This window comes from Pseudochaenichthys georgianus, chromosome 1, assembly GCF_902827115.2.
Source record: "Pseudochaenichthys georgianus chromosome 1, fPseGeo1.2, whole genome shotgun sequence".
NCBI classification, from domain to species: domain Eukaryota; kingdom Metazoa; phylum Chordata; class Actinopteri; order Perciformes; family Channichthyidae; genus Pseudochaenichthys; species Pseudochaenichthys georgianus.
Window position 1 is genome coordinate 30,618,285 of NC_047503.1, and position 14,963 is coordinate 30,633,247.

Below are 14,963 nucleotides of genomic sequence, written 5' to 3' on the forward strand. Positions count from 1 at the left end.
TATTGGGATGTTTTTTTTTATTATACTTCTGAAATGGAATCTCAGCAGGATCATTATTTTTATTATTTATTTTATATTACATCCTACTTTCGCCTCTCTGAAGAACCAGCACCTTACCGTAGTAGAGAGGTTTGTGTGCCCTGATGAACCTGGGGGCTGTGTTGTCTGGAACCTTGTGTTCCTGGTAGGGTCTCCCATGGCAAATTGGTCTCAGGCAAGGGGCCAGACTAAGATTGGTTCAAAAGACCTCATGAAAGACAACACAGGAAGTGAGGATACCCGGCCCGGAGGAAGCCCGGGGTCCCCTTCTGGAGCCAGGCCCAGAAGGAGGACTCGTCGGCGAGCGTCTGGTGGCCGGGCTTGCCACGGAGCCCGGCCGGGCCCAGCCCGAAAAGGCAACGTGGGCAACACCTCCGCTTCTCCGTCCCGCGGGCCCACCACCTACGGGAAACATCGATGGGGTCGGGTGCGCTGCCAGAAGGGTGGCAGTGAAAGCGGAGGGTCTTGACGGACCAGACCCGGGCGGCAGAAGCTGGCTTTGGGGACGTGGAACGTCACCTCTCTGGGGGGGAAGGAGCCGGAGCTTGTGCGGGAGGTGGAGCGGTACCAGTTGGATCTGGTTGGGCTCACCTCTACGCACAGCGTCGGCTCTGGAACCTTACTTCTGGATAGGGGTTGGACTCTATTCTTCTCCGGAGTTGCTCAAGGTGTGAGGCGCCGGGCGGGTGTGGGGATACTCACAAGTCCCTGGTTAGGTGCTTCGTTGTTGGAGTTTACCCCAGTGGACGAGAGGGTCGCCTCCCTACGCCTGCGGGTTATGGGGGGGAAAACTCTGACTGTTGCGTGTGCTTATGCACCCAACAGCAGTTCAGAGTATTCGGCCTTCTTGGAGACCCTGGAAAGAGTCCTGTATGGGGCTCCTGAAGGGGACTCCTTAGTCTTGCATGGAGACTTCAACGCACATGTGGGCAATGATGGAGACACTTGGAGGGGCGTGATTGGGAGGAACGGCCCCCCTGATCTGAACCGGAGTGGTGGTTTGTTACTGGACTTCTGTGCTAGTCATGGATTGGTCATAACAAACACCATGTTCGAACATAAGGATGCTCATAAGTGTACGTGGTACCAGAGCACCCTAGGCAGAAGGTCCATGATCGATTTCGTTATCGTATCATCGGACCTGAGGCCGTATGTTTTGGACACTCGGGTAAAGAGAGGGGCGGAGTTGTCAACTGATCACCATCTGGTGGTGAGTTGGGTCGAGTGGCGGGGGAAGCCTCTGGATAGACCTGGTAAGCCCAAACGTGTAGTTCGGGTGAACTGGGAACGTCTGGAGGAGGCCCAAGTTCAGGAGGCCTTCAACTCGCACCTCCGGCGGAGCTTTTCGGGCATTCCTGTGGAGGTTGGGGACATTGAACCAGAGTGGTCGGTGTTCAAAGCCTCTATTGCCGAAGCCGCGGTGGGGAGCTGTGGTCTCAAGGTCCTAGGTGCCTCAAGGGGCGGTAACCCTCGAACCTCCTGGTGGACACCGGTGGTCAGGGAAGCCGTCCGACTGAAGAAGGAGGCCTTCAGGGATTTGTTATCCCGGGGGACTCCCGAGGCAGTTGCAAGGTACCGACAGGCCCGAAGGGCAGCAGCCTCATCCGTGGCCGAGGCAAAGCAGCGGGTGTGGGAGAAGTTTGGAGAAGACATGGAGAAGGACTTTCGGGCGGCACCAAAGTTGTTCTGGAAAACTGTCCGACACCTCAGGAGGGGGAAGCAGGGAACCATCCAAGCTGTGTACAGTAAGGATGGGACGTTGTTGACCTCAACTGATGGAGTGTTGGGGCGTTGGAAGGAACACTTTGAGGAACTCCTGAACCCGACAACTCCGCCCTCTATGTTAGAGGCAGAGCTGGAGTATGACGGGGGATCAACACCAATCTCCCGGTGGGAGGTCACTGAGGTCGTTAAACAACTCCACAGTGGCAAAGCCCCGGGGGTGGATGAGATCCGCCCGGAAATGCTGAAGGCTCTGGGTGTTGAGGGACTGTCATGGTTGACACGTCTCATCAACGTTGCGTGGAAGTCGGAAACAGTACCGAAGGAGTGGCAGACCGGGGTGGTGGTCCCCCTTTTCAAAAAGGGGGATCAGAGGGTGTGTGCCAATTACAGAGGCATCACACTACTCAGCCTCCCCGGGAAAGTGTACTCCAAGGTACTTGAAAGGAGGGTCAGGCCGATTGTCGAACCTCAGATTGAGGAGGAACAATGCGGATTCCGTCCTGGTCGTGGAACGACGGATCAGCTTTTTACTCTCGCAAGGATCCTGGAGGGGGCCTGGGAGTACGCTTATCCGGTCTACATGTGTTTTGTAGACTTGGAGAAGGCGTATGACCGGGTTCCCAGGGAGTTACTGTGGGAGGTGCTGCGGGAGTATGGGGTGAGGGGGTCTCTACTCAGGGCCATCCAATCTCTGTACTCCCAAAGCGAGAGCTGTGTCCGGGTCCTCGGCAGTAAGTCGGACCCATTTCCGGTGAGGGTTGGCCTCCGCCAGGGCTGCGCTTTGTCACCAATCCTTTTTGTAATATACATGGATCGGATTTCGAGGCGTAGTCGTGGGGGGGGGGGGGGGTCTGCAGTTCGGTGGACTAAGGATTGCACCATGGCTTCATTGGTCTGCGACCTTCAGCACTCACTGGATCGGTTCGCAACCGAGTGTGAAGCGGCTGGGATGAGGATCAGCACCTCCAAATCTGAGGCCATGGTTCTCAGCAGGAAACCGATGGACTGTTCACTCCAAGTAGGGAATGAGTCCTTACCCCAAGTGAAGGAGTTCAAGTATCTCGGGGTCTTGTTCTCGAGTGAGGGAACAATGGAGCGTGAGATGGGCCGGAGAATCGGAGCAGCGGGAGCGGTACTGCAGTCGCTTTACCGCACCGTTGTGACGAAAAGGGAGCTGAGCCAGAAGGCAAAGCTCTCTGTCTACCGGGCCATTTTCGTTCCTACCCTCACCTATGGTCATGAAGGATGGGTCATGACCGAAAGAACGAGATCGCGGATACAAGCGGCCGAGATGGGTTTCCTCCGCCGGGTGGCTGGTGTCTCCCTTAGAGATAAGGTGAGAAGTTCGGTCATCAGGGAGGGACTCGGAGTTGAGCCGCTCCTCCTTCGCGTCGAAAGAAGCCAGTTGAGGTGGTTCGGGCACCTAGTTAGGATGCCACCTGGGCGCCTCCCTAGGGAGGTGTTCCAGGCACGTCCAGCTGGGAAGAGACCAAGGGGTAGACCTAGGACCAGGTGGAGGGATTATATCTCTTCGCTGGCCTGGGAGCGCCTTGGGATCCCCCAGTCAGAGCTGGTTGATGTCGCCAGGGAAAAGAAAGTTTGGGGCTCTCTGCTGGAACTGCTACCCCCGCGACCCGACCACGGATAAGCGGGAGAAGATGGATGGATGGATCCTACTTTCAAACTGACAGACATATAATTTCACTAAATCAACCTGGAGGACGGATGTCATTTACCAAATCCGTCAGCAATGCCTCGTTCTTTTCTAAGGCTCAATTTTCTTCCAAATCATATAATAAAAATGATAGATTCTTTCCACAGTGCTTTGTTTTTTACAGTTTTTTTTTTCCCATTACTGTTTTCACAAACTTAATAAATACTTAGGAATAGTTAGTAAATTCTCTACAGTTAGAATTCATTATTGGCTTACATAACAATGTATGTAATAAGTACAGTAATGAGCAGCTGTTCTTAAGATCTCTGTCTATGCTTTTTTGCAACTGTTACTTCCTGCCCTGTACTCTAAACCGGCTCATTTCAGTCAGTCATTTGTGACGTTTTTCAGTCCTAAAACTCACTGTGAGCAGCTGTGAGTAAACACTGTAGCCGACACAAAGCTAATGTGATGTTGCTCCATGTCCTGTTCTTCTTCTTCAAGGTGGGCGGCTGCTAATCTCTTATCCACTAAGGCAATATTGTCCCTTTTTTCCAACTTGATCTTTTGTTTATATTGGGTGCTATAATAAATCTTGTTTGGTATATCCTGACATGTTATTTTATTGTTTTCCTATTACCAAAACTACGTTATCTTGTGAACCTCAAACACTACTTTAATTAGTTTACTCTAGGCATGATTAATTAATGTAATCTGAACTGTGATTGTGATAAATGTAGGGTTTATTGGTAAAATACTTTTTTGGTAAAACATTTTTTTTACATTTTACAATGTAAAAATTACATTTCTCACTTAAATGACTCCCTACTCATCAAATTGGATACAGTATAAAATGCAAGAATATAGGGAAAATATAATAAAATTCATTAATTCTGTTTTTTAAAGCAAACTCAATTGCAAATGTGTTATTTCCTTGATCTTTCGGTCAAAAAGAATAATATAAGACGTTCTTCAAGGCGACTTTGGTGCCGTTGTGAATAAACGTGGATTCATGTATTTTCCATTGCGGTCAGTTTCTCAGGGATTAGATTCCTTTAGTGTTCATCTACTTCACACACATTTGGGAGGCATGAAGGACTTGCACAAACTTCCAAAGGGTTTACTTCATTGCTAAAGGACTGCTGCATACCTCTTCCCTAAAAAGGAAATACAACTCTGAAATCTATATATTTTTTTCAGCTTTTGGCAACTGAATTGATTTGTATTGTAATTTTCCATTTTATGTAAGGATTTCTTGACATTATATTTTATGTATTTTCTCTTACTTTGTAATACATAATTGTTTTACTGCAATGCACCACAACAATAAATAATACTTGACAATACACCTGAACCTCAGTCAGAATGGGCTCCAGAAACACTAACACTTTTGCAGGTCACCCTTGAAAAAGAGATATTTTGATCTCAAGGGGCTTTCACCTGGTTAAATAAAGGCTACAAACAAACTAACACCCCCACGCTGCACCATAATACGTAGCTTTTAGAGCAATTTCTGTCCATTTGTGGCCATCTCAATTTTCACTTTCATTCACTCTGGCTGAGAATAGGAATGATCTACTTGGGTAAGTGTGTGGGGAAAGCACAGAGACTGGGACGCTTCATATGGACACTGAAAAGGTCGCTGTCAATCACAGGCGGGCAGAATACTGTTAACTATAACTGGGACATTTTAATCTGGCTTGCCTTGTATAGTCATAGTATGTTCACAGTGCGCAGGTGAGGTTAACTCCAGGGTGTAAAATATGTTCTCACTTTGTTTTATTATAATGGTGATGGGTATTAGAGTTGCAATGGAAAGACATTTAGGACAGCAATCTTAAAAAAATAGTGTAATCGTATTTTAACAAGGGTGTCATTTCTTACCTATAACACCAATTTAGCACTGCAACCTTTCATTATTGTTAGACTTAGGGCCCGTCTACACAGCAGCGTGCGTTGAAGCTTCAACGCTTCTGCCCATTCACTTTGGGGTGACGTCACGCTTCGCCGAACTGCATTGTGGGAGCAAAGCGTAGCTTCAAAAGTGTTGCTCGCTGCAAAAGTTGAGCAATGTTTCGGGGGAAGCGTCAGCCAATCGAATCATATGCTAGTACAAGCTCTAGCCAATCAAACCGCGTGCTTGTGTCCGGGGCGGGAGATTCATGTGATTGGTTGTTGGTCGAGTTTCAGCCCCCCCCCCGCCGGCAAGCTTCAACGCACGCCGCTGTGTGGACGGGCCGTAACAGAACAATTTATATCATTTTTCATAATATTTCTTCAGCTAAAACCTGTCGCTTGCACACAATGCAATTTAACTAATGATGGTTAAGTTGGAAAATTAGGTGGGCTAATAGAGACTAAAGTAGCGAGGGACAGAGGCCTGATAAGTTCCCCTTGAAATCCAGCAGGTTTATCAGGATTATTTTAGTTTTAAAGTTATAGAAAAAAAATCTCCATAGCAACATGCAAAAAGATGATGAAAAACAGAAGATGAAGAACAGTCGTAGTTTCACCTGTTCTTCTTTGGTGTACAGCTGGAAGCACTCGTCTAAAGTGCAGCTGTGCTGCTGCAGGTGCTGCTGCTTCTGGTTCCTCACACTCTCTGCATCCTTCACCACCTCCTCCTGGATGCTGCCAAAGAGACTGACACACACACACACACACACACACACACACACACACACACACACACACACACACACACACACACACACACACACACACACACACACACACACACACACACACACACACACACACACACACACACACACACACACACACACACACACACACACACACACACACACACACACACACACACACACACACACACACACACACACACACACACACACACACACACACACACACACACACACACACACACACACACACACACACACACACACACACACACACACGTAAATCTATTTCCCTTTAAAGCCTAATGTTTTCTAAAAGTGATCAAAAATATTATATAATGTTTTTTTATATAGAATTTTCTTTTTGTGATCTGTAACATGATTACTATAATTTATTTCTTCAGGTTCATGATATCTTGCAGAACAATTCCACACATTTATAGATATATCTTGGAATAAGAGAATCCCACAAGCTGAACAAGACAACAGTTAAATAAAACTGGTCAAAATTAATTTTTCGGATAAATATAAAGTTATCTGTTTTTATTTATCGATCTAACCAGGTGAGTAAGCCTATTCATGTGTAAGCCTACCTTTACAGACCTTTGCTTAGCAAATGCATAGATACACTGAACTATGAGTCATACACACCTCTAGTTACTATCGGTGGCACACTCCCTCAGCCCTAGGGTCAATCTCATCATGTTCACATAAGTGGCGAGGGATGTTTAATGATTTCAGAGATCATTTAAAAATGTTTTAATATCCGTAAAAGCTTTAATGTTCAGCGTTGTGAATTGAACGCCTCAAATACTTTTTAAGGATCTGCAGAAATGTTTGTGCAGAACGCTTACCATTCTTTGATCTTGTTCTCCCACTCAATGACAACCTTAACATGGGGTGGTCCTCCGGGGCCGCAGAACTTCAGAGCTCTACAAGACAGCAAGAAAATGAAGTTTTCAAAACACACCTTATGATCCTAGTATTTTCAGTGTTAGTAGAAACATCCTGCCTCATCTTTAAAAGCCTGAACCACAAACCTGTGGGAGGCGGAAACCTTATGTCACTCAGTGAGACTTTCTATGAATGTTTGTTTTTTATTTCATTTCACCTTAACAAGCCGACAGACATGCACAAGTTTACAGATTGTCAACAGAGCGATTACACGGGGTGGTCGCCTGCAGGTGAGACATGGCTTGATATCATTTATTTATATGTAAAGCTGTTGTGAGCCATACATAGCCAAAAAAGTGTCTCAGCTGGACAGACTCAATCTGACTCAGCTGCCACACAGCGCCGAGGTAGATTTAACAATAGCTCAGGCACACAACATTTGTTTTTTCCTAGGAACAACACGGATTGCTGATGGCTGATATGAAGTTGTGACAAATTGTGATTCATTCTGATTTTGTAAAGAACATGCATTCAGAAAAGAGACAGTCTGCAGATTTCCAGCAGGGCCTGAATAATGAAGTAGTGAGTATGAGTAGTTTTTCTCTAACTGAGGTAGAGTTCATCTTGTTCTCTTATTATTGTTTACTGTGTATGTTGATTGCATACACGTGTCTGAGATTGTAACCACTAGATGTCAGGCTTATGTATCATGGCCAAGCATTCCAGATATGTAAAATAACTCAGTAATAAATAACAACGTATTGACCTATAACATGTTTATCTCTCTAGGCTTGTGATTGTACTTGAGTTTGGCATGAATGGTATAATAAAAACTGCCTCTGGATGAATTGGAAATCTTTTTTTTAGTGCTGTAATATTTGCTACAAAACAGTGTTCCCTATTCAAGGATTCATGCCGTTGTCATGGTGCTATGTGGCTTTGGGAATTTCAAGAAAACTAAAGCAGTAATTAGTGGAATTGAATGCACTTTGAAATGTGTGTATTTGTTCTGTGACAAAGGAGTTGAACATACAGTCAATAAAAAGGCAAGTATTAGTAACACAGACACCAACTATGAAGGCAGAAATGTGCTACTTGAACAAGTGTGGACTTTAACAATGTTTATCATAACTTATACCAATTTATATCAGAATAATTTAATTGCCAATAAATAACATGACCATTAAAGTCATTTAATTAAAAAACTTTTTTCTAAGAACTTCTAAGTTATTCCATATTATAAGTTGTCTGCCTATCAGGCTCCATCTTAACATTAATTATTCCTGATTCAACCTTTCCACTCCATCCCTTTAATTGGAACACAGCTCTGTTTGAGCAGGGTGCCACATAGAAATGAAACTCATGTCACAGAGCAGCAGCAGCAGAAGCTTTGATTAGCAGAGAGCTGCCAACACACAGCAGCACACTAATTAACTACTAAATTATACACATATTTTAGTGACACATTACTACTACGGAACAACAACATGCACACAAACAACAATTACCTGGTAGCAAGGTGATTACACAGTAATATTACCAGGGCCGAAAAATAAAAGATATATATAACTTATAATGGGACAGATTCTCGATATTCAGCCACAATCTTCAGGCTTGTGCAAGATTGACAAGCACATCTTATAATATTTATGCCTGGTTTTTGTGCTTTGGGCAGCTGGATTTCCATAGAAACATGCTCTGAATGAAATCACATCACAGCCAGGTGTGTAGATTCCCATGAATTCTAAAAAGCATTTAGAGCTGAAAACCAAATAACATTCACAACCATTTCAGTGGGAGAAGCTGGCAGAAGACGTGGTGGGGATCCGCAAACATTGGCACATTATTTCTAAACCATGCAGCATTTGAAACGAATGATATATGGGACAATATATTTCTGGGATTTGTAAGAACTGACCCCTTAACTCGTTAAATATTTAAAAAGTTGATAAAGAAATAAATAATTTCTCTAAATGAGGGATCAACATGTGGATCGTGCCTAGGATAGTTTTGAATTCAAGTTGAACAGCGTTTATATACAGATCTGTTGTGTTTTAGGGACAGACACTGCAAGTTCTCTTAAGCTATAAATGATTGGGTTCATGTTACATACTTGTGCCAATACTAAACACACATACACATTCAACAAATACATTAAAATCAGCTAAAGCCTTGAGCATCAAGTTAATCCCCCTCCATTGCGTTTTGATTTGTTATTGGTCAGTTATTTTGATATTGATTCTATCCACAGGTGTTGTGTGATAAAGAGGGTAATGATGCGGTCCTTGTAATCCGCTTATAGGTGTAATGTGTGGGTGCCTGGTAAAAAGCTAACATACTTTAATATTTAGCAGATGTGGAAGAAGTACTTAGATCTTGTACTTAAGTACAAGTAGATGTACCAGAGTGTAGCAATACTCTGTAACAAGTAAAAGTCCTGCAATTAAAATGTTACTTAAGTAAAACTAGAAAAGTATTAGCATCAAAATATACTAAAAGTAAAAGTACTAATTTTGCAGAATATTTATTACATAAATTACATGTTTTGATTTGTATGCATTAAAGTTTTATCAAAGCTGGTTAAGGTTAATGACTTTGTATGCTGCAGGGTAGCTTGTGAATGTTACTCCAGATTTGACTTAAGTCTTATTTAAGTGTTTATGTATATTACCAAACACAATCTGCAAAGTAACTACTGTAGGTATTGAATCGGTGTAGTGGATTAAAAGTACACAATTTAACTCTGAGTTATAGTGGAGTAGAAGTACAAAGTAACAAAAACATTGAAATACAGTACTTGAGTAAATGTACTTAGTTACTTTACACCACTGATGTTTAGTTTATTAGATTAAATTCAAAGTGGCACAGCCCCTCCCAACATTACTTCCCTATTTCCAAACTCTCAAACCACTGAACATTTATTTAATTTCCCCAACAAAGAGAACTAAACCAGTAATGTACCATAATGTGGTATAACAATCTGGTGTCTGGTTTTATATCAAATCAGTTTGATTGACCCAAATCTCCTGGCAGCTGTCACGACAAAACTGAAATAAATCCTGTTTTATTTTTTCTTCTGATTTGGATGTATTCCATTAAACAACCTTGCGAATCATGGGACAGCGACTCCGTCCATGATTGACAAGTCCTGGGGCAGCTCTACCTCCCTATGCTAGACCCTACAGTGACTCACCATATTCTCTGAAGGGAAAAGTGGTATCACGATACAGGACAGGCAGGAAGTATCTCTGCAGATCATCTTTGACTAAACAAGGACACCTCTCCACATTCAGTTGATTATTGTCTGACTGATTCTGGCCAAGTTACACATTGCACCTTAAAGGTGTATTTGTTTCTGAAATAATTTGTGGCTTTTTGCCCAATGCAATAGAAAACATGTCTGTTATGTGTTCAAATATCAGCTAATGTAGTCATTTCCATCAAGCCTAGTCTTGATAGGCTGATATGATTATATTTATGATTAAGAGTCATTCAATCGATCAACTTGTCATGGTCGTTGAAAAAGCCTTTAAAGCCTGTGTCTCTGCTTGTGTGTGTGTTTGTGTGTGCACTGTATAATGTGCTGTGCATCTGGTATAATGGTATGCATGCAGGGACTGTATATTCATGTCAGCATAAATGTGCTATCGGCCATACAAAGAAACGGTATAGTACTTAGGTACAGTAGGTTTTTCTTTGTGAGAGTCTACAATATGGTGTGTGTGTGTGTGTGTGTGTGTGTGTGTGTGTGTGTGTGTGTGTGTGTGTGTGTGTGTGTGTGTGTGTGTGTGTGTGTGTGTGTGTGTGTGTGTGTGTGTGTGTGTGTGTGTGTGTGTGTGTGTGTGTCCTACCTGTCAACAGCAGTGTGGTACAGTGGCCTGCTGTCCTGCGGGGACAGGTAGCTGTAGTTTGACGATCCTCCAACTACTCTAATCTTGAACAGCATGCCAGCATTCTGCAAAGGATGAAAACACTCATTAGTACAGCTAGGTCCTGAACTTGCTCAATCTTTTTTGCAAATAAAACCTTAAAGGCTGAGTTCAAATTCAGTGGTGATAAGATTATATGATTTAAAGGGAAGAAATGCAACCGTATATACTGTATATCCAGAACATCTTGTTATGCTTTCATTACCTGACAAAAAAGGCATGACGTCTTCTTAATCAATACAGATGTAGCTTTTAAATGTTGTATTCAAACAAGAATACAGTACATAATCCCTCATTATTTCCCTAATGGTAGATATATTATGTGTGAGAGAACTTGGTTAAAGAAATATTTTTCAGGGTCTTTAAATAAAGCATGGGCTGTGTAGTGTGGTTTTAATATCATATTAACACTTAAATAAGTAAATCAAAAAGTTGGAGATGTCAATAGGTACTGTATCATTCAAATTGAAGAAAAACCTTGGCGTATTATACATCTTTTAATGGACTGTGTGGATGTTTATTGATCATTTAAAATGAAAGAAATCCTGTAAGAGACATTTCTGCAATTGGACTGCATATTCAAGTGCTGACAAAACCCTTCTCTGATTTGGGGCTGAAATCTAGGATATCAACATAACTTAACCACAACAGTTAAAGCATACAACCTCCCTCATTTCTATCTGAAGGCTAGTCATGCCGGGACCTCGCTGGAATAGAGAAAATGCATTTGCAGATGAACTTTAAATCCACTGATGCCTGAGCAGCAGAGACAAGAAGGCAGAGCTATTAGGGAGCAGGGAGCACAACTGGGTTGCTAATGTTTTCCTTCTAAGCCTGCCAACGTTGGAGAATAGGAAGTGCAGCCGAGTATAAAATAAACAAATTGGTTGGTTAATAGGAGCCTAACACAGCATCTTAAAAAGCCATATTCTAAGTAAGTAAGGAATCAGTGCTAGTTAGACCATGGGACCATAGGAAAAGAGTGATGATAATCTAAGCTTCTCAATAAAAGTGTAAACTGTTATGGGATATTTTAACATCAGTTCATAAAAAATAGTAATTTAAAAGAACTTCTAAAAATCTGATAAGCAAATTGGACTTTTCAACAACTATCAATAACTACTCAATTGTTAAAAAAAATCCTTCTGAAATTAGATTGATTGGTCTAGCTAGCACTTGATGCCAACACAACAACAAATAACCCTTTTTTATCAGAGTTTGTACTTTATATGTTTTGTACACTAAAATATATAAAGTATGTTTTAGTGTAAGAGTACAAAACAAACCCTTTGTTGCATACCTGTATATAATATATTTGAGTGGCCTTTAATACAAACATCTGCCGTGACAGATAAAGGTTTGTTATGTCAAGGATCAAGATAGAAAACGAAATTGAGAGCCAAAGCAGCTAAAGCATTTTGTTCTCATTCTTTCAATTGGTCTATAGTAAAGGCAGGAAGCATTAGCACTTGCGGTTAATTGTGATATTCTTTGTAGAGAACATCAGGGTGTGGAAAGATGAGCCGGTTTCTGACATGCAAGTCGGTAACAACTCAAGTTATGTTTTCCTTTTTTCATTCCCTAAAGAGAAAGTTGTACCTTGCTGAAAAAACCTCTGGGTGGCGCACTAACCTCTCATAAAGAAGAACGAGGGAAAATGAACTATTTACAGCAAAGATCTCACACACTTTCTGTATGTCATTTTTTGCATTTAACTAAATATATAAAGCTTCTTCAATTTGTCCTCATTAACTGTGGGGTTTCTTTGGAGGTTTTTCCTTGTTCGATGTGAGGGTCGAAGACAAAGGGTGTAAAGTCCACTGAGACAAATGTAACACTTTTGATATTGGGCTATATAAATAAACTTTGATTGCTTGATTGATTTATTGACTTTGTACAGCAGCTAACATGCTTTTTACATTTTACTTTTGTTATGAGAACAACAAATCAAAGCATACATTGAACATTTTACCCTTGGGATATTGGTGGCTTTTCCAGCAAAATACACATGTTCAATCTACATCCAAAACACCCTGGTAGTTTTGTTAACTGAGAAAGATTTGGGTACTGAGGAAAAGTGAAGGGTTAACAAGCTTGTACTCTTTACTCCTAGATATTTAACCTTTCTGCCTGTTGACCTTTACGACGAACCCTAAGTCTGTTATCTGTCTTAAGGAATGGGAAGTCTCAGCTATTGTCGACATTACAAGTTTTATGACCGGTCAACTCTCGGTCACAGAGCCATAGAGTCAGATAAGTGATTCAGTGTCTCCAGGTGTTCACGGATACCTTCCCCCAATATGTGAGTTGACTCTGTAAACGAGTGAAAAGGTCTATCGAGAGATAGGCTGATCAGAATTGACATGACAACCCACCCGTGCAGTCAGAACCGTTTGCTGCTGTGACTTGTGATATGAATTCTCCGGCCGATGCTCGTAATAAACTACCAGTGTTTGACATCAAAGCTCCAACTCTCCTCGTGTCTCTCTGAGTCCTGACTCTCCATTGCTGCAGAACTTTCCCTTACAATCAGTAAATAACAGGCTGGTATGTTCCGTCTTTTCTTGTAAAAGCTTAAAAGCTGCTTGCTCTGAATAAGGCCACCTCAAATATTGCTGATTACCAAGGCGTTTCCCATGGCAACGCGATGGTCCACAGTGTGTGTGTGTGTGTGTGTGTGTGTGTGTGTGTGTGTGTGTGTGTGTGTGTGTGTGTGTGTGTGTGTGTGTGTGTGTGTGTGTGTGTGTGTGTGTGTGTGTGTGTGTGTGTGTGTGTGTGTGTATGTATTTGAGAGCGGAGCAGTGGCTCCTGTTGAGGTGTCCATTGAGCAACAGATGAAGTGGAGATGAGCTCGTCACGGATCACTGTAAAAGCTCTCAGTACATAACGAGTGGAGGAGAAGTAGATGGTGGATTTGAATATGCAAGACTGGCTGTCCGGAAGAAAAAAAACACTTCAGAATCACCGGCTGTATTGTGTACATTTTAATTCAGGAATGTAGCAGTAATGTGTCCACTGTGGCGTTAATAGTACATATGTGTGTGTGTGTGTGTGTGTGTGTGTGTGTGCGTGCGTGCGTGCGTGCGTGCGTGCGTGCGTGCGTGTGTCCTGAGGTGTACTTTGCTTTTAATAAAAGATTTTATTTCCCATATTAGAATTTATATATTTGCCCTTACTCGGAATTAATAAAAAGAAAACGAATGATGACTTTCTATGAATAAAAAAAGAGAACCACAAAAGATAGTTAATAATGAGGAGACAATACAATACAGAAGTCCCTGACAGCTATTCACTCAGCATGCTAAGCAGAAAATAAATGTTGTAGTATCAGCAGAGTTACTATTAAATAATTTATAATCAGAAAAATGAAAAACAAACATCTGAAGGACAACTTTTCTCAACTCATTATTGTGGGGTTTAACCTTGGTCTTTATGTAGAGCTGCAAATGTGACTCAGGTAATTGTAAATAAACAATGCGTACAATTGAATTCACACACAGAACCCTACCAGGAAAATTGATTAAACTTCAAACTAATCTCTGCTCTGCTATTTTAATGTACTCCACTGGAGTGGAGAGGGTCCAGGAACCCCTGGGCTGAAGGGTAAGTGGTACAACTATTGATTGGATGAAGTTATTGCTTATTGGGGGTGTAGGCATTACCTGAGCCTGGGATCCATTCAGCATCAGATAATACAGCTTGCTGAGGATGCTCTGCTGCAGCTGGTCCCAGGAGATGCTCCTGTCCTCACGCATGAGAAATGGAGGTCCAAACCTGACAGAAGAGAGGGGAGGGGAGGGGAGGGGAGGAGAGGAGAGGAGAGGGGAGGAGAGGAGAGGGGAGGGGAGGAGAGGAGAAAAGTGAAAGATTGACAGTCAATTTAAAAACATTGGTTCACTTTTGAAGTCACCAAAATTACAAAACAATATCAATTACATTTCTGAGAGAGTGCCTCCATTGAAGGTCATTTCAACTCATTGTGTCATCACCCCATCTGTCAAGCTGTCACGTGTCAAGAGCATCAAGGCTTTACTGTCCGCTCCTTGTGTCCTGTACTGACAACTTGAAGGGACATTA

The 14,963-nt window shown here is 42.5% G+C and overlaps 1 protein-coding gene across 1 annotated transcript in view; it reads right to left on the reverse strand.

Annotated features, from left to right (window-relative positions):
* usp43a (ubiquitin specific peptidase 43a) overlaps positions 1–14,963 on the reverse strand; it is a 118,690-nt gene that overhangs the window by 28,487 nt on the left and 75,240 nt on the right. Inside the window, exons 8-11 of the mRNA XM_034083073.2 lie at positions 14,549–14,660; positions 10,809–10,912; positions 6,918–6,995; positions 5,932–6,061 (exon numbers count right to left, since the gene is read on the reverse strand). Of these exons, the coding sequence (XP_033938964.1) occupies positions 5,932–6,061; positions 6,918–6,995; positions 10,809–10,912; positions 14,549–14,660 (424 nt within the window). The remainder of the gene's footprint in view (positions 1–5,931; positions 6,062–6,917; positions 6,996–10,808; positions 10,913–14,548; positions 14,661–14,963) is intronic.